The 21,703-nt window shown below is 35.5% G+C and overlaps 2 protein-coding genes across 3 annotated transcripts in view; one reads left to right on the top strand and one right to left on the bottom strand.

The window, feature by feature from the left end:
- The window catches only part of LOC149836396 (Glyceraldehyde-3-phosphate dehydrogenase-like family protein), a 66,051-nt gene extending 49,875 nt beyond the window's left edge, over positions 1–16,176 (top strand). Inside the window, exon 13 of the mRNA XM_090005314.1 lies at positions 15,994–16,176. The gene's annotated coding sequence lies outside the window, so the exon portion shown is untranslated. The remainder of the gene's footprint in view (positions 1–15,993) is intronic.
- Positions 5,658–21,703, bottom strand: part of LOC149836395 (pre-mRNA-splicing factor SPF27 homolog) — a 30,178-nt gene continuing 14,132 nt past the window's right edge. Inside the window, exons 3-7 of one of the 2 annotated variants that reach the window (XR_016431789.1) lie at positions 19,883–19,966; positions 19,681–19,750; positions 19,456–19,589; positions 19,091–19,190; positions 5,658–5,821 (exon numbers count right to left, since the gene is read on the bottom strand). Coding sequence is in view for 1 of the 2 variants with exons in the window: in XM_090005317.1 (XP_089861443.1) it covers positions 19,142–19,190; positions 19,456–19,589; positions 19,681–19,750; positions 19,883–19,966 (337 nt within the window). In the remaining variant the exon portion in view is untranslated. Of the gene's footprint in view, positions 5,822–18,806; positions 19,191–19,455; positions 19,590–19,680; positions 19,751–19,882; positions 19,967–21,703 lie in introns of those variants that run through there. The other variant, XM_090005317.1, reaches the window with a different exon arrangement.

The following is a 21,703-nucleotide window of genomic DNA, read 5'->3' as shown; positions in this document are numbered from 1 at the left end:
GAATGAATTGCTCACATGCTTAAATTGAACATACTATGCTGAATTAAAGTGTTAATATAAGATTGTTTTCTTATGCATGAGCATACATGAAATTGATATATTGTTGCATGTAAATGATTGCATGAGTGTTCACATGTTTGATTAAAATGATTCATGAATAAAAGCATGCATTTGGCATGAATACGTATAGTGAATGAAAGCATGCATTTAACATGAATATATAAACTCATGCACATGCATATGAATATTGTTGTTTCATGCACATCTCTAAACTAACATGCATGATTGTGCATTGAAAAAATATGTGAAATGAATGCATAAGTTGCATGTTCTTTATGATTTTTGCATATGAATGCATCGATGATCAAAATAGGTTATCGTAAGTCGTGTGAGCCTTGATTATGTGTTGCTCTTTGTTTGAGTTGTTCTATGCATTGAAAAAATCAAATGTGATATTATCGTTCTATTTGCACTGTTCTATGTTGCCACGAGTTGTGGTCCCGTGAAGAGTTTCGCATATGGATTTACGAACCTGTGTTATTAATTTTACATGTTGAATTGCAAATTAAGAAAGATGAATTAATAACAAGATAAAAGAAATTAAAGAACAATATAATATATGTTTGCTTGATGCCCCTTATATAGTATAAGAATTTTGAATATTGCGGTTTTAGAGAATCATGAGGATACTAAAACTCTGTGTGTGTTGTTGTGCCCCTGAACCCGATATTGAGGTTCTTCTCCTGGCCACGGTTTTAGGGAAAGTCTGTCACTTTGCCTGAAGTGGTGTGTAGACACAGCTGTTGTTTTGGTATACCAAGAAAGTCACATAAGTGGATGTAAATTTTCCTGGTATCCCGATATTGGATGTGGATTTTCAATGTTCTGATGGATGGTGTGGATTCCTGATATCGGTTGAGGGCTGAGTATGAAACTCAGTAATAAAATACAAATTGTGTGTTAAGCTACAACTGGGGACTCACTTGACCTTAAAAAAATTTACCCGTTTGGAGTATCTGCGGGTAATGGTAATAAAAAGAGGAACTTAAATTGTATGCATTTAATACCGACATGCATATAAAAAAAACTCTGATAAAAGATAATAATTTATTCATGCATATGCATTGAAATCATGCATATTCCTGTTATGCATTAAATTATGCATATTTACTTGTTATCTTGTGATATATTGGTGATTGCATGATAACTGTCTTTATTGCATAGTTGATGTTCCCTATTGATAATAATTATTTTCTTTTGTTTAGCAATTGATCCCTATTGCTTAAATAGTTATTTGAATTATGAATTTGTTATATTTGCATTCCTCTAAAATATTGCATGAATTTTATTTGTATTTTTTGTACTTATTTATTTCATTAGAGAGATTCGTATACAAAATTCTTTGAATTCTGACACCTCTACTTTTGTATTTTTATAGTCTCTAAGGCCCAGTGAAGGGACTTGTTTTGCAACTACGAGGGTTATGCAACTACTTGACAGACTTTTCTTGGGACATCATGGTTCTTCTTTTTGCTTTATTATTATTTTATTTGCTTATGTCTCAGACTTTATACACTTTAATAAATAAAGTTTGTGCTTGGTTTGGATGATAGGTATAAGATCTCTTCTGGTGGTGGTGGTTGTATTTAAACTTTAAAGGCCCTGGGTTTCTGAGAATCTTTTCGCACTTAGAAAAAAAATGTCATTTCTTCATGGGTATAAGTTGGGATCATTACAGGTTTGGTATCAGAGCACACCACAAAATCTTATATTTTACCATATTTTATATACTAAAAGTCTCTTTTTGGTAATTGAACCCTATTCAAGAATATCAGCAAGTCGTGCCTCATACTTCAGAGCAGTCTCCATCACTGGTAAGGTTATTTAATGCCTCTAAGAATGTTTGAATTTTTATAATAACATGCTAGAATAGATGTATGTGAATTCCTTTTTATATATGTTATAAATGGTGATGTGATTATATTAATTATATTTGAGATCAATCCTAAGAGGGTAGGATTGATCGGGTATAACTTTTTCAATTTTCTATATTTTAGATGTATCACCACACATGTGCTTCTTCTTCTAGTGCTACTCACAATTTTATATCTTCTTCGTTTGCGAGTTTACATGACTTAGTTTCGTCTAGCCTTGAGAAGGCTTTGAATGTGATGTCACCTATAGGTGCATCATCTTCTTGCTTGAAATATTTTTCTGCAGTTTGCACGGTGATCAGGGAGCATGAGTTGTCTGCTGACTTGGTCGTACTAGATATGACTTTTTATGATGTTATTCTGTGTATGGATTGGTTGTCCAGACATAATGCTACCCTCTAGTGTCGGGGAAAGAAAGTCTTTTTGGATTATCTCGATTTATCTGTGTTGTTATTTCATTCTACTAGACCGACGAGTGAGGTGAAAGTTGTCTCTGCATTGAAGATCTTTAAGTACTATAAGCAGGGTTGTATGGTGTTCTTGGCCAGTGTGTCCGCATAGGACAGTCAGGTGACACCCTTGAAGCAGTTAGATGTTGTTCGAGAGTTTCTGGATGTCTTTCTTGAGGATTTGCTAGGATTGCCACTGCACAAAGAGAATGAGTTCTCGATCGAGTTAGTGCCTGGTACGGCACCTATTTCTCGAGTGTCATATCACATGACACTTGTAGAGTTAGTGGAGCTGAAGAAGTAGATGCAAGAGCTTCTTGACAAGGGCTTTATTAGGCCGAGTGTATCTCCCTGGGGTGCACCGGTTCTCTTTGTCAAGAAGAATGATAGTTCAATGCGGCTCTTTATTGATTACCGCATGTTGAATCAAGTGATGGTGAAGAACAAGTACCCATTGCCTAGGATTGATGATTTGTTCGATCAGTTGAGGAAGGCAAAGGTGTTATCGAAGATCGACTTTCATTCTGGGTATCATCAGTTGCGGATCAGGGTGGAAGATATTTTAAAGACCGCAATCAGTTCCAGATACGGGCATTATGGGTTTCTGGTGATGTCTTTTGGACTCATCAATGCCCCTGCAGCGTTTATGGACCTCATGAATCGGGTCTTTAGTTTGTAGCTGGATTCTTTTGTCATCGTGTTCATTGATGATATTCTTATCTACTCAAAGAGCGTGGAGGATCACCGAGAACATTTACGAATCGTATTGCAGACACTGAAAGAACATCAGCTTTATGCTAAGTTCTCTAAGCGTGAGTTTTGGCTCGATAGGGTGATGTTTCTCATCCATTTGATTTATGCAAAGGGCGTAGAGGTCGATCCAGCCAAGGTAGAGGTTATTTTTTCATGGGAGCAGCCGAAGACGATGTCTGACATCAAGAGTTTCTTGGGATTGGCAGGCTACTACTGTCGATTCATCCAGGACTTCTCGCGTATAGTTGCCCCGATGACTCGACTATTGCAGAAGGCGGTGAAGTTCAATTGGTCACCTCGGTGTGAGGAGAGCTTTCGGGAGCTGAAGAGGAGGTTGACTATGGCCCCGGTTTTGATGTTGCCTTATGAGACGGGTGGATTCCTTGTTTACAGCGATGCTTCAGGGACCAGACTGGGTTGTGTCCTTATGCAGCAAGAAAAGGTCATCGCGTACGCTTCTCGACAGCTGAAGGTGCACGAGAAGAATTACCCCATGCATGACTTGGAGTTAGCGACAGTGGTCTTCGCGCTAAAGATCTGGCACCACTACCTTTATGGAGAGCATTTTGAGGTCTTGTTCGATCACAAGAGCCTTAAGTACATATTTACTCAGCGTGACTTGAATTTGAGGCAACATAGGTAGTTGGAGTTCCTGAAGGACTATGACTTCTCCATCGCCTATCATCTTGGTAAGGCAAACGTGATGGCAGATGCTCTTAGCAGGAAGGCATCGGTCACGGCAGTCAGTCTAATAGGGCGTAGTTAGGATCTGATTAAGGAGTTTGTCAGATGACAGTCATTTGTTGATGACTAAAGATGCATCCTTTGTGCTGGGATACAGGCGCGGTCAGAGATTATAGATCGGATCGAGGAGTTGCAGTCAGTCGATCCAGATTTTGAGAGGTTATGTGTGAGTGCCTAGAAACCAGAGACGCAGTTTCGTCGAGAGGAGGATGGGACCATCATGTTCGGAGACAGATGGTGGGTCCTGAAGGCACTGCGAGATGAGTTGATGAGTGAGGCTCAAAGGTCCATATATTTTGTTCACCCTGATTCCACCAAGATGTTCAAAGACCTTCATAGGACTTATTGGTGGAATGGGATGAAGCGGGACATCACGGAGTTTGTATCTCGGTGTCTCACCTATCAGCAAGTGAAGATCGATCACTAGAGACGTGGTGGACTTTTGCAGTCGTTAGATATCCTAGAGTGAAAGTGAGATGATATTTCGATGGATTTCATCGTAGGGTTGTCGAGGACCCGACGACAGCACGATGTCATCTGGATAATAGTGGATAGAATGACGAAGAGTGCCCACTTTCTTTCTATCAGGATCAGTCAGAGCTTGGAGAGTTTGGCTAATCTATATGTGGATGAGATCGTTAGATTTTACAGGGTGCCACATTCGATAGTGTGAGATCGAGATCCTCGTTTCATGTCTCGATTCTGGTGTCAGCTTCAGAATGCCTTCGGCACTACGTTGAAGTTCAGCACAGTGTTACATCCACAAATAGACGAACAGACAAAACGTACAATACAGACACTCGAGGATATGTTGAGAGCGTGCACTTTGAATTTGGCAGGACATTGGGACAAGCATGTGAAGCTTGTAGAGTTTTCATACAACAATAGCTTTCATACCAGTATTAGTATGGCTCTGTACGAACCTTTGTATGTCTGACTATATAGATCCCCCATGTGCTAGGATGAGGTTGGAGTGTGAGCAATGGAGACTTCAGAGATCATCCAGCATTACGCAGACTAAGTGCGTTTGATTCGGCAGAGGTTAGTCACAGCACAGAGCAAGCACAAGAGTTATGACGATCAGTGACGTAGGGAGCTCAGTTTCGATGTGGGCGATCATGTGTTCATTCGAACCTCACCCACAAGGAGTGTTTTCCGGTTCAGGAAGAAGGAAAAGTTGAGTCCTCAGTATGTGAGACCCTTTGAGATCCTTGAGCGGGTTGGGGAGACCGCGTACCGTCTGGCACTTCCTCCTCAATTTTTGCAAATCCACAACGTTTTTCATGTCTCGATGTTGAGAAAGTACGTATTTGATCCCTCACATGCGATTCACTATGAGGTGATCGAGGTGCAGCCTGACTTGACGACATAGGAGAGGTCAGTAGAGATTATGGATCACCAGGAGAGGATGCTACGTAGTAGGACAATCCCGTTCATGAAGGTGCGCTGGTAGTGGTGTAAGTTTTTGAAATATATTTTAAAAAGATATTTTTGAATAAAATAATTTATGCAAGCCAGACACCAAATAACACCAAATAATAAAAACTGGCTCACACTAGGGTGGAGTTCGGGTCGAACTCAGCGAACGGGAGAAAACTTTGTATTCCACAGAAATCTACTCTTTATTGCCTTAAAAAAATAAAAATGATTAATTAAGTAAATGAGAGCGCAGCCCTCTGCGGAGGGCTTAAACAAATAATAAATAGTTACAGGCTTTTTACAAGTTTAAATGAATAAAATAAATAAATCTAATCTAAAAGAAAAGAGAAATAGGGTCTTCAGTGCTTGAGCTTCTAGTATCTCTTATCTTCTACTGCTTTTTGTTTGCTTTTGAGGGCTCCTTGAGGGGCTCAAAGGGACCTTTTGAGGGGCATTTTTAGGGACCTCAGAGGACTCTTCGGGGGGCTTGTTCGAGGGCTCACTGCACGTTTAACCGCTTTCCTGCAAAACAAAATCACAAAACAAGAATAAAACACAAACAAACTAAACAAAAATCTAATGTTAGTTTAGTCAAAAATCATAAAAATAAGAATATAACTAATCTATAACAAACTAACTACATGTAACCAACTATTTCACTAAAAGACAAAATAGCAAAACTAACTAACTAACAATCAAGAAACTAATCAATGTAACAACCTAATAACAAATTAACTAAATCAAGAAAGTAAACTAGACAAAATAAAGAAAGGAATTAAAACTAATAGGAATAACTAATCTAACTTTAATAAATAACAAAAGCTACAAGAACTAACTAATAAAGAAATTTAACTAATTAACTATCAAGGAAACAAATACTAACCGTACATGCAAGATTCAAGAATTGACTAATTAAAACTACTCACTAAATGGCAAAAGAAATAACACAAACTAACTAATCTAACAAATAATAAATAACATCATATTGTACGAAAATCTAACTAATGATAAAAATCTGAAAATATAATAACTAACAACTAAGTCTAATATCTAACTATTTAACTTAACCAATCTAAAGCAAGAAATGGCAATCGGCTAATATTAAATCTAAATACTCTAAACGACATAAAAATCTAAATATGACTAAAAATAACGTGAATCAAAAATTAATTTCATTAATGAATTCTGGAAAGAACTATCACATAAATAAACTATAGTATCTAAACTATGAATTAAAGTAGGTAGAAAATTGGTAATTAATAATTACATAAATAATTATGCAAACAAAGATCAAAGCTTAAACTAATCTACATGAATTAACATAAATCTAAACTGAATAATAAATGCTGGAAGTAATAAAGAACTGAATCTAATTAAAATAACTACAGCAAGGATTAAAAGAAAATCATGATTAACTATGCTAAAAAAATGATAATGCAATAAATAAAAGAAAATCGGTTAATTATTTTTTTAATCTAATTTTGAATTATGCTAGTTTATGTCTAATAAAATGAACTAATTAATTCTTATAAAAAAACAAAAATTAACATGAATTAAAATTAAAAACTAACTATATAAAAAATAATACTACTATCCAACTGAGTGCGTAAATCAAGAAAATCGGCTAAACTAGACTATTTTATATACTTTTTTTTGCTTTTTATTTTTAGATGATAAAAAAAATATAGAACTCACCTAAACCACATGCAATGAATATGCGATGAATAAATAAACTATATGCAATGATATGATGTATGTATGTTGCAGAAACTAAAACTAAGATAACTATGAAGAGACGGGGGAGAAGAAAGTGGTCTTACCTTTGAGTTGCACGTGCCTCCGTCGAGAGGAGGTAAGAAGAACCAGCGCTATAAAAATGTTAGAAGCAAGACGAAACCGCGGGAAAAAGGAAGAGAACGAGGGAGAACCGATTGAGAACGAGGAGGGAGAAGAGAAGAGTAAGAAGAGGCCTGCATTTTCTCAAGAGGGAAAAACGTGTTCCATGACTGAAAACATACTATTTATACTAAAAAAATTAGGTTACACATTTTTTTCAAAAAATTATAATTAATTTTCAAAATTTTGAAAATAGTACTTTTAAAAAAATGTGTTTCACAAAAAGGACTCTTCTAAACTGAATAAAATATTAATTAAACACTTCTAAACTAATTAGACTAAGAATTAAAAAGTTCTAAACAAAACTAAACACTGAAAATGTAAGGAAGAACTTGAAATATGCAAATTTTTTTCTTTATTTTTAATTTAAAGCAGTTTCTCAAAAACATCGATAAGAATAAGTTTTTAATGCAATTTTTCATTGGATCGTGATGTAAACACCCCAAATTTTCTAGGTTCATTTCTGGACACCTCCTTTCACAGATGCCAATCCCTTTAGTACATTATAGGAGTCTAACCCATAGGTTCATCCTAGTTTAGGTGTCATTTCACTCCATGTTACCGAAAAAAATACAATCTTGCCCCTATGTGACCTTAGATCATTGTCAGTTAGGCCCAACCGAACTCACTTTAAGTTTAGAAGAGTTAGAATATCAATCATTTCTAGCTTCCCTGAACTCACGATGAGTAAACCCTGTTCATTTTAGCTAAATTTGGTTTATTTCATGTTAAATGAGCTCATTTCTAACTCGAATTTCATCTAATTGTCTCAGAGTTAGTCAATTTCAGTAGATCCTATTCCCCAATGTTTAACTTGAGCTCATCAGAAGTTCAAGTGATCCAGTTCTAGTTCAAACTCATTTTTCACATTGTTGAAATTCATTTTAGCTCAATTCAGCTCATTTCAGCTAGAATTGAGCTAACCCTAGTCAGCCTAGCTAGGATTTAGCTCGTTTAAGCTCCAAATTTAGTTCATCTTAGTATAGTTGATTATTATTTTAGCTCAAACCCAGTACACTCTCGTTACTCACTTTACTCTATAATGAACTCCTCATCATTTCATGTAGAATTGTGTCTGTTTTCAATCATCTGGTCTGAGAGTCTAGTTGAGACAGTGCCTTCTTAGTTCACCTGAGTTCAGAAACCTTAGAACCCTGTTCAAACCAGTTCAAACATTGTCTTCCAAGTGTCACTCTTCGCCCTACAGGGCAAAATCCTTTATAATCTTGGTCATTTCTATTCAGAGTGGCAGTTCAATCAATTTTTAAGCCAGGATGATTTCTAGTCCAGACTAGGATCAATTCTTTTTCTGAGATTATATTTATATCTGAGATCCAACTCATGTTTCAATTTCGACACTGGATACCAGATCGGATCCAATACTGAATCTGATGTCTAATATTCATTCTCTATTCTGGACCTGGATCCTTTTATCCAATTCATTTTGTTATCTATATTCAGAGTCCAATTTATTTTCTGAACCTGAATTATTTCAGCAGATAGCCAAAATCCGCTTATCAATCATTTATCATTCAGGATCTGCTCTTCAATTCTTATTTAATATCCAGGATCTATTTTCACCATGTTATCTCGATTCGAGATCCACTTCTGCAAGCTCATCATTGATCCAGGATCCAACTTATCCTCTTTTACTATCCAAGATTCATTTTAAATGTCTTATCCTTGATCCAAGATCCGTCCATCATTTTTAAGTATGGATCATACTCATTGTCTGAGATCCAGATTCATTTATCATTTGAAATTTTGGATCCAGGTCCGAATTCAAAACTTTCTTCCAATTTCAAACCTAGGTTCAAAAGTGATCTTTACATTTTAACTTAAACCCAGTGTTTTACACTTGATATCTTGAAATGCCTTTTTCAGAAAAACAATGCATGTCAGATCTGGATTCAGATTGGATTTTGATTTTGATTTTTGTTAGGCTCGAATTTCAATGTGGATCTTAAATCTAATCCAATTCACATTAGATGGGACCCACCTAGGTGGCGTCACCTCTGGATCACCTTTTTCATTTGTTTTTCCTATTTTTGTTATTTCAGAAAACCAGTTGATTTAGGACTTTATTTCGCTTTTTATCTTTTAATTTCATCCTTTGTTTTTAACTTTTTATTTGTTTTAAAATCAAATGTGGATCCCACTCAAATGGTGCCACATCTAGAACTCTCTCTTTTATTTAGAGTTTCAGTTAGTTTGAAAAAGAAAAAGTCAAAAAAAATAAATCAAATGAGGACTCTTCTAGGAAGGACGATTTCTCTAAATTTTCCTAATTATTTGCTAATTAATCTCAAATGTGGGACCCCCTAGAGTCTTCATCCTTTTACAAATATTTCTTATAAATAGGACTCAAGGGGGGGGGGGGGGACATCCAGCATGCTCTCTCTCTCTCTCTCTCTCTCTCTCTCTCTCTCTCTCTCTCTCTCTCTCTCTCTCTCTCTCTCTCTCTTCTTGATTTTTCCTTCTTTTCCTCCTTCCCCAAGTTCTGCCCCCCTTCCTTTCTTCTTCTTTTTTCGTTTTCAGTTGCAGCAAAAGGAGGATGAACCAGAGCTTGGTAACTCCTCTCCCTCTCCTTTTATTTTCTTTCTTTTATTTTCATTGTTATTTGCTGCATTTTTCTTTTTCTTTTCACAGCCATGAGAAGGCTAGAACTCGGTTTCTCATAAACTGAGTCCCTCCTTTTAATTGGCTACAACAAATCAAATCCCATGCATTATTTCTTTCTTTTATTATTCATGTGTATCATAGATCTAGGTTTGCAATATTGTTTGCATCCATACAGAATCAAGAACATTCATCTTTTCTTTTTCTTTTTCTTTTTCTTTTTCTTTTTCTTTTTCTTTTTCTTTTTCTTTTTCTTTTTATGCATGTTTAGATTAGGTTTTAATCTTGTTTAATCTTGTCATGCTCTAAATATTGATTCTGGCCCTCGCATTAGCATCGTTATTTTATGTGCTTATTTTTATCGTTTCGAGTAGAATTTTTTATGAGAGATATATCCATATGCTTACGTGAATCTCACCAAGTTTCATGATTTTTTTGCATCTTTTGATCTGTTTTCAAAAATAAAAGTCAAAACCTATTTTCTGTACCATCAAAACGTTGTGCAGAATAATGGTCAACTTGCCGGAATCGTATCTCCTTAACCGAAGATAATTTTTCTGATCCGTAAAAAGTGACTTCTTTGTCTGCATGTCTAGTTTACTCTGGTTAAATTTGGTGATTTTTTATGTTCGTCTGCTATTTTATTTTAGCAAAAAACCACAACCTATTTTCTGCATCATCAGACATTGTTCATGATTAGGGTCATCTTGTTGAAGTCATATCTCCCTAACCCAGAGGTAATTTTTCGGATCCGTAAAAAAGAATTGCTTCGTTGTCATGTCTAGTTTATCTCTGAAAAAATTATAAATTTTTATGACTGTTTGCTATTTTATTACAGCCCAAAACCGTGACAGGTATAGAATATCATGTTCTGCAACCTGCTTCCACTTTTTAATTTAATATCTTTTGCCTACACGTTTATTAAATTTATTTTTCGATTGCATGTTGTCTTTAAAGTTGTTAAGACTGTTCATATCAATTTTCAAAATTTTAGAAGGTTAGTTGATATTTTATTTAGCTGTTTTTCAAGAATCAGCTTTCTGTAGAATCCTGTTCTACAAAAATACGGGCATATTCGATATTTTCTTGTTTATTCTCGTCTTCATAAATAGTTTTTATAGTTTTAGAATCTGATTATTTTTTTTATTATGTCAGGGTGCACTACACCCGGTTTGGTGTCGATTCGAATTCATTTGGCTTTCAGATTAGACATATTTCAAAACCGTTTTCTAAAACCCTGGTTTTTAATATTGTTTTTCTAATTAATATAAAATCTTTAGGGGTATTTTGGTTCTTTACCTTCAATTCCAAAAAATTTATTTTCTAAAATCCATTTAGTTTTATAGTCTATTAAATCATGCATGGATAAATCCCTCAATTTTGGCATTTTCATTTAGTTTATCTAAGATTTTGTTTTATGAATGCATGGAAAAGGCTTATTTCAGAATAAATATCTCTCAATTTCTAGATATTGTTGGATGAATCTCGAAAAAACTATATATTTCTACTAACATGTTTGTTGTTTTTGCAGGAAAGTTCAAGACTTTATTTTTTCATTTTTTTCTTTATTTTATTATTCAATTTCTCAATGTAAATTATAATCAAAGACCAAAATAGTGGAATTTTTTTTATTTATGCATAACTTAAGATCGCATAAGTATATAATTTATTTTCTTATTATTAATTACTATGATTTGTCATGCATATGCACTTTTTAAATTCCACAATGGTGAAACACGAATGGCATGTGCACTTTCTTTTAAGAAATTAATAAACTTAGTGGAATTCGTATTTGTGGCTATAGTCAAAATACAGATGAAATTCAAGTTTTATTAATCTCTTTTAAGTTACAAGAGCCTAAACACTTAGGTTATTTTCAAAATCATTGCATACTTTCAAAGCATTTTTCAAAACCTTCCTCTTAGAAATTAAATGAAGTATATTTAAAACATATTTGTGGCTATAGTCATAAATATGTGGTGAATTTATTTCATCTGAATTTTATAAGGCACAAAACCCCATTTTTCATCAAAAGAATTTTTTAAAATAAGAGAATTTATCAATGGTTTTTCTCAAAAAAAATCTTAAAAGAAATTGCATCCATGCATCATTTAGATTTAGGTTGCATCCTGCATGGGCCCACAAGGCTACACGCCCCATTATTTGATTCATTTTTAAAATACTTCTTCAAAAAGTATTTTTCAACAATTTCAGACATGCATCATGTTTTCAATAAGCTCTTTTTCAAAATCATATCATATGTATGTTTGATTCTTTCTGCATTCTAAGATTTAGAATAATCCCTTAGACATTTGAATAAAACAAGGCATATTGTTCAATCATTGGTTTGATTACTCCTAGTTAAGGCGCCAGGAACGGTTGAACCTCGTACCGACAGGCGAGTTCCCTCTCTCAAGTTTTTCCTGCATTTTTCAAAACAGATGCGAGTTTTCTAAAAACTTTTCAAAAGGTTAGTTGACTTGCAAAAGTAAAATTTTGCATGATAACACATGTATAAAATAGTATAAATAAAATACAAAAATTATGCATGATCAAGCAGCATCACGGACTGGACGAGTGCACCTGTGAGCCTGAGGCGGATATGCATCAACACTACCCACGTCTTTTCGGTATGTTCTAATTTCGTGGATGAGATTATTTTAAAGGGATAAGGATGTAATATCGCATATTTTCACACTTAGTCATTTTGAGATTTTTCAAAAATTTGGCTGAGTATAGGAGAAAAATCGGCAGATCTTTGATATAGGCTGACATCTTTTGAGTCTGAGCTTGGCCTAGGTCTCATCAACAAGGTCAAGACGAGCCAATCAAAACGTAAAAAAAAGTTTTATTTTCAACCTTTAAATTTAAGGTTATTTTTTATCAAATTTCATAGGCAAAATTTGAGTTATATATCATTGGATGCGTCTCAAAATTTTGAGCATAATGGTATTTTACTTTTCTTAATTCGGGTTATGGTTGGCCCAAAATTGCGTTTTTCTAAAAAATGACCGCCTCGACGGGCTGAGTTCGGATTTGGATCAGACTGGATCCAATGCATTTGATCCAAATTAATATGAATCTAGACTCTTTCCAAGACCCATATTAATCTGGAATTGATCCAACCCAAGATTCAATTGGGGTTTGGATATGGATTTGGATCATGGATCTGAATCTAGATTCAAAACTCATACCCAACAAAAATCCAGCTTTGAATTCACTTTTATATTTAAATTAAAGTTAATTTAGAGTTAAAAAGACTCTCAAAGGGATAAGGTACCTTCTAGAAGTTTTTAGGTATTTAATTATTAATAATTAATTAATTAATTAATTCTAAAATTTAATTTTTATGGTTGTTTAGGACTCCTTGATAGAATCCTTATATATACTTAAGTAGGCTAAAGAAGGTTTTAGAAAGTCTATTTAAAATAAGAACTTTGAAAAGTCAACAAAATAAAAGAATTTCAAAATTTTGGAAAGAGTGAGAGTGAGAATCCCAAATAGGGAAGGCTCTCTTTCTCCAGCCCATCTAGAAGGAGCTGGAGGCAGGGGGTCACCCCCTAGAGACCTATATAAACATCAAAAAAAAATGTCTAACCCAAGAGAGAGAGAGAAAGAGAGGAACATGAAGAAGAAGAGGGCTTCTTCTTTAATCATCCGACGTTTTTTACCGTTGATTTTAAAAAAAAAAATTTATCTACGGTTAAGGTACGGGTCTTTCTCTTATTTTGAATGAGAAAAAGAGCATGGATTTGATTTTCATGCAATATTTTAGTGAAAAACTATGAAAAAAGAGTAAATCTGTATATTTACTCTAATATGGGTTTTATGTTTCCTTTTTTCAAGATTTATTTTGAGAAAAATGCATATATTGATGCTCATATTCATGGAATCCTTAAATCGAAACAGATTTGACATGTTTGTAACATGTGCACTCTGGCCCAGATTTAGTGCATGAAAAATCTTGGAAACGGGTTCTCAAAACAAGCATATACATGTATTCTCATGAATGCCTAACTGAAGATATGCATAACATTGGTTGTTGTTGATGAATCTATGTAATTCTGAATATGCTCATAATTCGGAATGTGGAAAGGCATATACATATTTATTTGATTTTCGAGCCTACATACTTAAGTATATTTGCTCATAAACCAGCATGTACATGCATACCGAACTAATTTTTTTCATGACCATGAATGTATACCTTATCAAAAAAAATTGTATGTTATGTTTACAAAAAAAAAATATGTATTTTTGTTTTCTGGTGGGCTGGCTGTCAGGACAGTCGAACCTGGCCTGACATGCCAGGCCCTGCCAAACTTGGCTGGGGTCTGGACGGGCCAGACCCGACCTGGTGTTGGTTGTGCAGCTGACAACCCAGCCAAGTGGCTCGGCTGGACTAGTGCGGGCCTGGCAACCCCTGCCAGGTCTGCTCAAGTCAGACCCAGCCGACTGAGCTCGGTTGGGCCTGAGTCGAACCCCAGCCGACTGGGTAGGCTGGGTGTAGTTGATTTCTTTAAAAAAAAAAAGAGAATTTTTAAGATGTGAATGCTAATCTTAATTTTTTCAGCATGTCCACACTCTTGATTAGGTAAAGTGTTGATTTGCCATATACTCAAATCTGGTAGTTCATGTTGATATCATGATGCTCAATTTGAATTCAATTATGCATGCAAGTTCCCAAATGCGTTATTAGACTTGACTTTTTGCATGCAAAAGAATGAATTGCTCACAAGCTTAAACTGGACATACTATGCTGAATTTAAGTGTTAATATAAGATTGTTTCCTTATGCATGAGCGTACATGAAATTGATATGTTGTTGCATGTAAATGATTGCATGAGTATTCACATGTTTGATTAAAATGATTCATGAATGAAAGCATGCATTTGACATAAATGTGTATTGAATGAAAGCATGCATTTAACATGAATGTGTGAACTCATGCACATGCATATGAATATTGTTGTTTCATGCACATCTCTAAACTAATATACATGATTGTGCATTGAAAAAACATGTAAAATGAATGCATAAGTTGCATGTTCTTTATAATTTTTGCATATGGATGCATCGATGATCAAAATGGGTTATCATAGGTCGTGTGAGCCTTGAGCATGTGTTGCTCTTTGTTTGAGTTGTTCTATGCATTGCAAAAATCAAATGTGATATTATTGTTTTATTTGCACTGTTATATATTGCCACGGGTTGTGGTCGCATGAAGAGTTTCGCATGAGGATTTGCGAACCTGTGTTATTAATTCTGTATGTTGAATTGCAAATTAAGAAAGATGAATTAATAACAAGATAAAAGAAATTAAAGAACAGTGTAATATATGTTTTCTTGATGTCCCTTCTATAGTATGAGAATCTTGGACATTGCGGTTTTGCGAAATCGTGAGGATATTAAAACTTCGTGTGTTGTTGTGCCCCTGAACCCGATATTGAGGTTTTTCTCCTGGCCACAGTTTTAGGGAGAGTCCACCACTTTGCTTGAGAGTGGTGTGTAGACACAACTATTGTTTTGGTATACTAAGAAAGTGGCATCAGTGGATGTGAATTTTTTTGGTGTCCTGACATTGGATGTGGATTTTTAATATTTTGATGAATTGTGTGGATTCTTGATATCGATCGAGGGCTGAGTGTGAAACTCAGTAATAAAATAAAAATTATGTATTAAGCTACAACTGGAGACTCACTTGACCTCAGAAAATTTTACCCGTTTGAAGTATCTGCAGGTAATGACAATAAAAAGAGAAACATAAATTGTGTGCATTTAATAGGGACATACATATAAAAAGAAAACTCGGATAAAAGATAATAACTTATTCATGCATGTGTACTGAAATCATGCATATTCCTGTCATGCATTAGATCATGCATATTTACTTGTTCCCTTATGATATATTGGTGATTGCATGATATATGCTTTCTATTACATGATAATTGTCTTTATTGCATAGTTGATATTCTCTATTGATAATAATTATTCTCTTTTGCTTAGCAATTGATCATTATTGCTTAAATAATTATTTGAATTATGAATTTGTTATATCTACATTCTTTTAAAATATTGCATGAATCTTATTTGTGTTCTTTTTACTTATTTATTTTATTAGAGAGATTCGTACACAGAATTCTTTGGATTCGAACACTCATACTTTTGTGTTTTTACAGTCTCTGAGGCCCAGTGAAGGGACTTGTTTTGCGAAGAGCTACGAAGGCTATGTGACTACTTGGCAGACTTTTCTTGAGACAGTGTGGCTTTTCTTTTTGCTTTATTATTATTTTATTTGTTTATGTCTCAGACTTTATGCACTTTAATAAATAAAGTTTGTGCTCAGTTTGGATGATGGGTATAGGATCTCTTGTGGTGGTGGTTGTGTTTAAACTATAAAGGCCTCAGGTTTTGGGAAATGTTTCTGCACTTAAAAAAAATTGTAACATTTTTTATGGGTATGAGTTGAGGTCGTTACACTGTTACTTCAAATATAGATTTAGATGTGGAAAAATTATCAAATACCCTAATGAGGCCATCATCCATATAGGTGAACATAATAGTTCTAGCCATTTTATCTTTCTTTTTATATTTTTTATATTTTTTATATTTTTTATATTTTTTATATTTTTTCTTTTCTACCTTTAAAGAAACTTCTCAAAGGTCTTGCATTTCTATCTGCAGGACATTCTCAATGCCCTCAAGGGTCAAGACAAAAGGAATCCTCCTCTTCAAAGTTTAAAAATTTGTGTTATTCAGTTTGTTTTTGCTAATTCGGTAGCACACACCCTACTAGTCATTTTTTTTATATTTGTTATTATATATTGGCAAAATATGATAAGAACATGTCCAACATCCAACAAAAGTATAAACAACATAACATTAGCCAATAAATACCTAAAATATCATGTTCATAATAAAAAAACACATGATATAAGACATATTTTATCATGCAAATATCAAAAATATGAAAGACAATCAAATCCTAACTTATTTCAGTCAAAATAATGCTCTATGAGACAAACTTCACACACTAACCCCTTTTTTGTAATTTCAAAAAAGTGAGAGGTATGTTCTAGGAAAAACAAAAAAACCAAAACCCTGAAAAAAAAATAAACAGAACTTTCTGAGTTTAACAGAAAAGTTCAAGAGGCTTTCTAAAATTTTCAGAAAGTCAAAAGCCTGTCTCAGGTATTTTTTAGAGTACAGGAGCTTGTCTCGAGTATTTTTCAGAGTACAGGAGCCTGTCTTTGGTTCCATCATTCATCTGCCCTCTCCTACATCTCTAACGATCGAAGTTCGGCGGGTCGGAGGATGGGTGGTGGAAGACCACCACCACCAACCTCGGTTGCTTTGCTCCCCGTCAAAGAAGGTTGGTTTCACCACTCTCAATGCCGAAAAAACAAAGAAGGGACGGTTCGCCCCTGACGCAACAAAGAAAGGGAAAAGGTTCTTCAACGGCCGAGATCCAACGTCAGACAAGAGGAAGGTGACGGGTTCTCTTCCTCCTCCCTTGTTTCTGGTTTTTTTTTCAGAAAATAGGGGTCGTCTAAATCCAATGACCTTCTATCTGTTTTTTTTTCGGTGTCAAAAAGAAAGAAAGACCCCCACGGGGGGTATTCCTCCTCTTCCCTGCATTTAGAAGCAGACCCTGATTCAGGGTCTGCCTGTTTCTCCGTAAAAGAGCGGCAGCCACCACCCAAGTAAAAGGGCTTTTCCTCTGTCCTTGACATCGGGCAGGGATCGTCTTCCTTTCAGAAGACAAATATCTGACCAAAAAAAAGGTAAATCTTTATTATTATTATTTTATTCCAGTTCACGAATGGGATTTTACCTCCTCCGCCCTGAGTCAAGAAGCAGACCCCGATCCGAGGTCTGCTTGCTCCTCAAAAAATAGTGGCAGACATTGTTACTCTGCCTTAGACAAGGCAGCCACCCGATGAAGAGGTTTTCCCTCTACCTCAGACGCCAGCAGCTCGCTGTCAGAGTCCAACAGGGATCAGCTCCCCTTCAACCACCACCGCTGGACAAAACAGGGTAAAAGCCCTTTTTTTTAATACATACCAGGTTAAAAATAAAAAAATATGTTTTCTGGCGAGAGGGTGGCCTGTTATCCAGCAATAGCCTCGAACAGAAAAGAAAAAACACTGACCAATTAATTTGCTTTCCTGTTTCGATTTTCGATGGGTTTGAGCGCTCGTCGATTGATGGCTCCGAGTGGCGATCTGCAACTCCAAACGGCAACCGGTGAGCAGAGGATGAACACATTACAGGTACGACTCTGATACCACTGTAGGAGATTCAATAGGATCACCCTGAAATGTACAGAGAGAGAGAGGTTTTTGGTTTGGGTAGCCTGATCCCCAGCACGAACAACATATCATAAGATACGTTTAACTGACTTATCTTGGAGATAAGTTTGGTACAGTTCCCAAAACTGTTTTGGTGGGCATCCTATGCGACAAGGCGAGAGTGGGCCCACCTCCATGGGACCATTTGAATTTAGCATGGCCACCTGGATCCAACATGTGAGAAGATGGGGTGGGAGGATGAGAGAGAGAGGCGGGGTTGAGAGTTTGAGGCAGGGGAAGGGTCGGATGGGGGAGGACGGGCCCATGTTTCAAGATAAAATAAATCCTATTTTTTTCTTGTTTTGATTAATCCAGGTAGCAACTGGATTAATAAATTTCCAGTTATTTTAAGTTACATGGTTTTCTAATATCTCAATTTGCTATAAGCAGTAGAAAAAAATAAAACTGGTTTTTTATTTTTCCAGTATACAGTTTATCCGGATAATTGTTGCTAACCAAACAGGCCCTTTGCAATACACGATAGTTGTCAACATCTGCTACACCCGTTCAGTATCATCTACGAGAGTCCTACTCATTCTGAGGACCCTACTGGGTTTATTTACCTAAGGTTTTATTTACTTGTTGCATGAACAACTGGAGAGTAAAATGTTCATAAATTTCCGCATGTTACTTTGTGAGAATATGCCAAGTGTATCTCAAATATGAAGTTTTTCATGCATACAGCAGACTGCATCAAGACACGACTTAGATTTCCAAAATGCTAGAAATAACATGCTTATCTTCCAGAAACTGATCAGCATACCTCCAAACTCAAGTATATTCACAAACAGAAGAATGCTCCATAGGCATGCCTCTGCTAAAGATCAGTAGAGCAAAATACACGATAATGCGGATATATTGTGTTTGCATGCATAACATGCACTAACAAACAATATGGCAGGAATGCAAAGCAACAGAACCATACCACCCCGAGCAGACGTATCAATTGCTGAAAGCTCTGCAACCCCAAACACTGTCAATGCTGCATGGACTCACTGTCTGCATCTCGCTCCAAGTTCAGGCCCCTGTAAGCAGGATTGAACTTTTAGGCACAGTTTTAAACCATTGAGACATGCTCAGAAGCCAGGTAAAGCTAAGGCATGTCAAACCCGCAGTTTTAAACCTAATGACTTTGCTCAGAGGAGCATGAAAGTAAAGCCAGCATGGCTAGGAGTCTAGGACACCGGATCAGGTAGAGTCATCGCATTTGTGAAGCAGTGGTTGTTGTACACTGCTTTCAACCAATTAAATTTAAGTGATGAAAAATGAAAAACTAAAACACATATATACCTCGAAGAAGCTTCTTTTCGGAGATCCTCAATTTGGTTTTCTATCTCTGCACAGGAAGCTTCTATCTCTATGTTCTTTTGGCAGAGCTCTTTCCATTGAGTAGCCAGAGAATTCAGCTCTAAAGCCGTGTTTTGCTGATCAGAAATATCCACATCTTTAAATTTCTATAGTTGATAGAAGTGACAAAAGTCCAACTCTACAAAAAAACTCCACATTACATCCTACCTGGTGGAACTTCCTTTCACGGTTCACGGTTTCAATCTTTTCATTGTATTCCTGAAGGTTTGCTTGCATCCTACAAAATAAATAGCAATTGCACAGACGCAACACAGATTCGATACATCGAGCAAATGTAACAGAGACAGAACCATCTCCCTGGTACAAACACAACAAAAAATTAAACCAGGAAAGATATTCCATAACATACCTTACTAAAAAAGCTTCCAAACGTTGGTTGTGAAGCTTCCAGATATTCACTTCATGCTTCAGCATTAAGTCCAGATTTTCAAGTCTGAAAATCAGATCCAGTCAATAACTATACTAGAAGACATCAACCTCAGTCGTGAACAAAAAAAAAAGCACGTGATGATCTTTTCCATGAAGATGAGTTACAGCAAAATGGCACTACCGGATATAGAAAGCTAAGTTGCAATAGAGCACTGCAATACAAACTTTTCACATAACAGCAACAGTAAATCTGATGAGCAAAGATTTTATAAGCCAATTCAAGATTCTTATCTTTGGAATGAACATATGTGAAGTTCTTCACGAAAGACCAGTTTAATTATAATATTCTGTCCAAGAAAGCATCTTATGATAAAGCAATGTCCTGGTAGAATGCAGTCAAACCATCTTGTCACTAACGGCATTACTCACTTCACCAGATCTTCAACATCAAACATCAAAGAATTCTTTTTATTTTTGCTAATCAAGTTCATAAAACTGTTGGTTAAAATAACATCATCTATGCATAAAGACATGTATATTGTGTAATGAAATATGCGGAAAATATAACCATGAGCCACTATGGGCTTACAAGATTGCAAACACAAGTGCACAAGCACAAGTCCACTAAAGGGACAATACACAAGTTAATATTAGCAATAACAAGAACACAACAATATAACAAATTATAAGATTTATTGAACAAGTGCTTAACACAAGCATTGAAAATACAAGATGGGCTTAACCCCTATTTATATACAAAACAGCCACTAAGAGAGAGGTCATTGAGAGCTGTTGGGAGAATGCCCAAAGAGCCCTTGGTCTTTAGTAAAAGGACCAAGAATAAAATAAAGAATAAACTGTCCCTAGAGGACAGATTCTATTACAAGAGAAAAAGACCAAAACACCCCTGACAATAACAAAAAATAATAATAAGTAAAAATATACTATATATATGGATATATATATATAAGTATATATATACATATATTTTAACACTCCTCAAACTTATAGTGTAAACACCGAAAGTTTGTTAAGAAACAAAAAGCGAAGAGCAGCAAGAGACTTAGTGAAGAAGTCTGCAAGTTGAAACTCTGATGTGACATATGGCAATTTAATTGTTCCTCTCAAGAATTCAGCATGAACATAATGACAGTCCATCTCAATGTGCTTGGTATGCTCATGGATGTATGGTTGTTGGCAATATAAATCACGCTTTTATTATCGCAACACATCTTCGAAGGTTGAAAGATGGTAACCCCCATATCTGAAGCTTCTTATCTACACAAGTTCCATAATTGTGGTTATCATAGCCTTATACTCAGCTTCGGTGGAGGACAGTATAAGCATATAAATCTAAAGATAAAGATGAGGATAAAAAAAGCCCTTTAGATATGGTGTTCTTGATATATCTGACAATCCTCAGTACAACACTCATGTGCATAATTGTTGGGGCGTGTTGGAATTGGCTAGCAGAGTGAATTGTGTGTGCTATATCTAGGCTGGTGATAGACAGATAAGTGAGAGACTCAATTAGTTGTCTACAGGATGTGAAGTCTTCCGGAAGAGTCACATCTTCAAGTCTTAATTTAGCATTCACTTAACAAGTTTTCACTTTCTTATCATCTGAAATTCCAAATTTAGCACAGATATCAACAACAAGTTTCATTTGAGAAATAATGTACCCTCTAGGAGAGTATGCAACTTCAATTCCCAAAAAATATTTTAAAAAACCTAAGTCAGACATATCAAAAAAAATTTAATATTTTTAACATTACGAACTACTTGTTCATCATTTCCTGTT

Source organism: Nuphar pumila, chromosome 5 (assembly GCF_984573655.1).
Source record: "Nuphar pumila chromosome 5, dmNupPumi1.hap1.1, whole genome shotgun sequence".
Lineage (NCBI taxonomy): Eukaryota > Viridiplantae > Streptophyta > Magnoliopsida > Nymphaeales > Nymphaeaceae > Nuphar > Nuphar pumila.
This window is presented reverse-complemented; position numbering and strand designations above follow the sequence as displayed.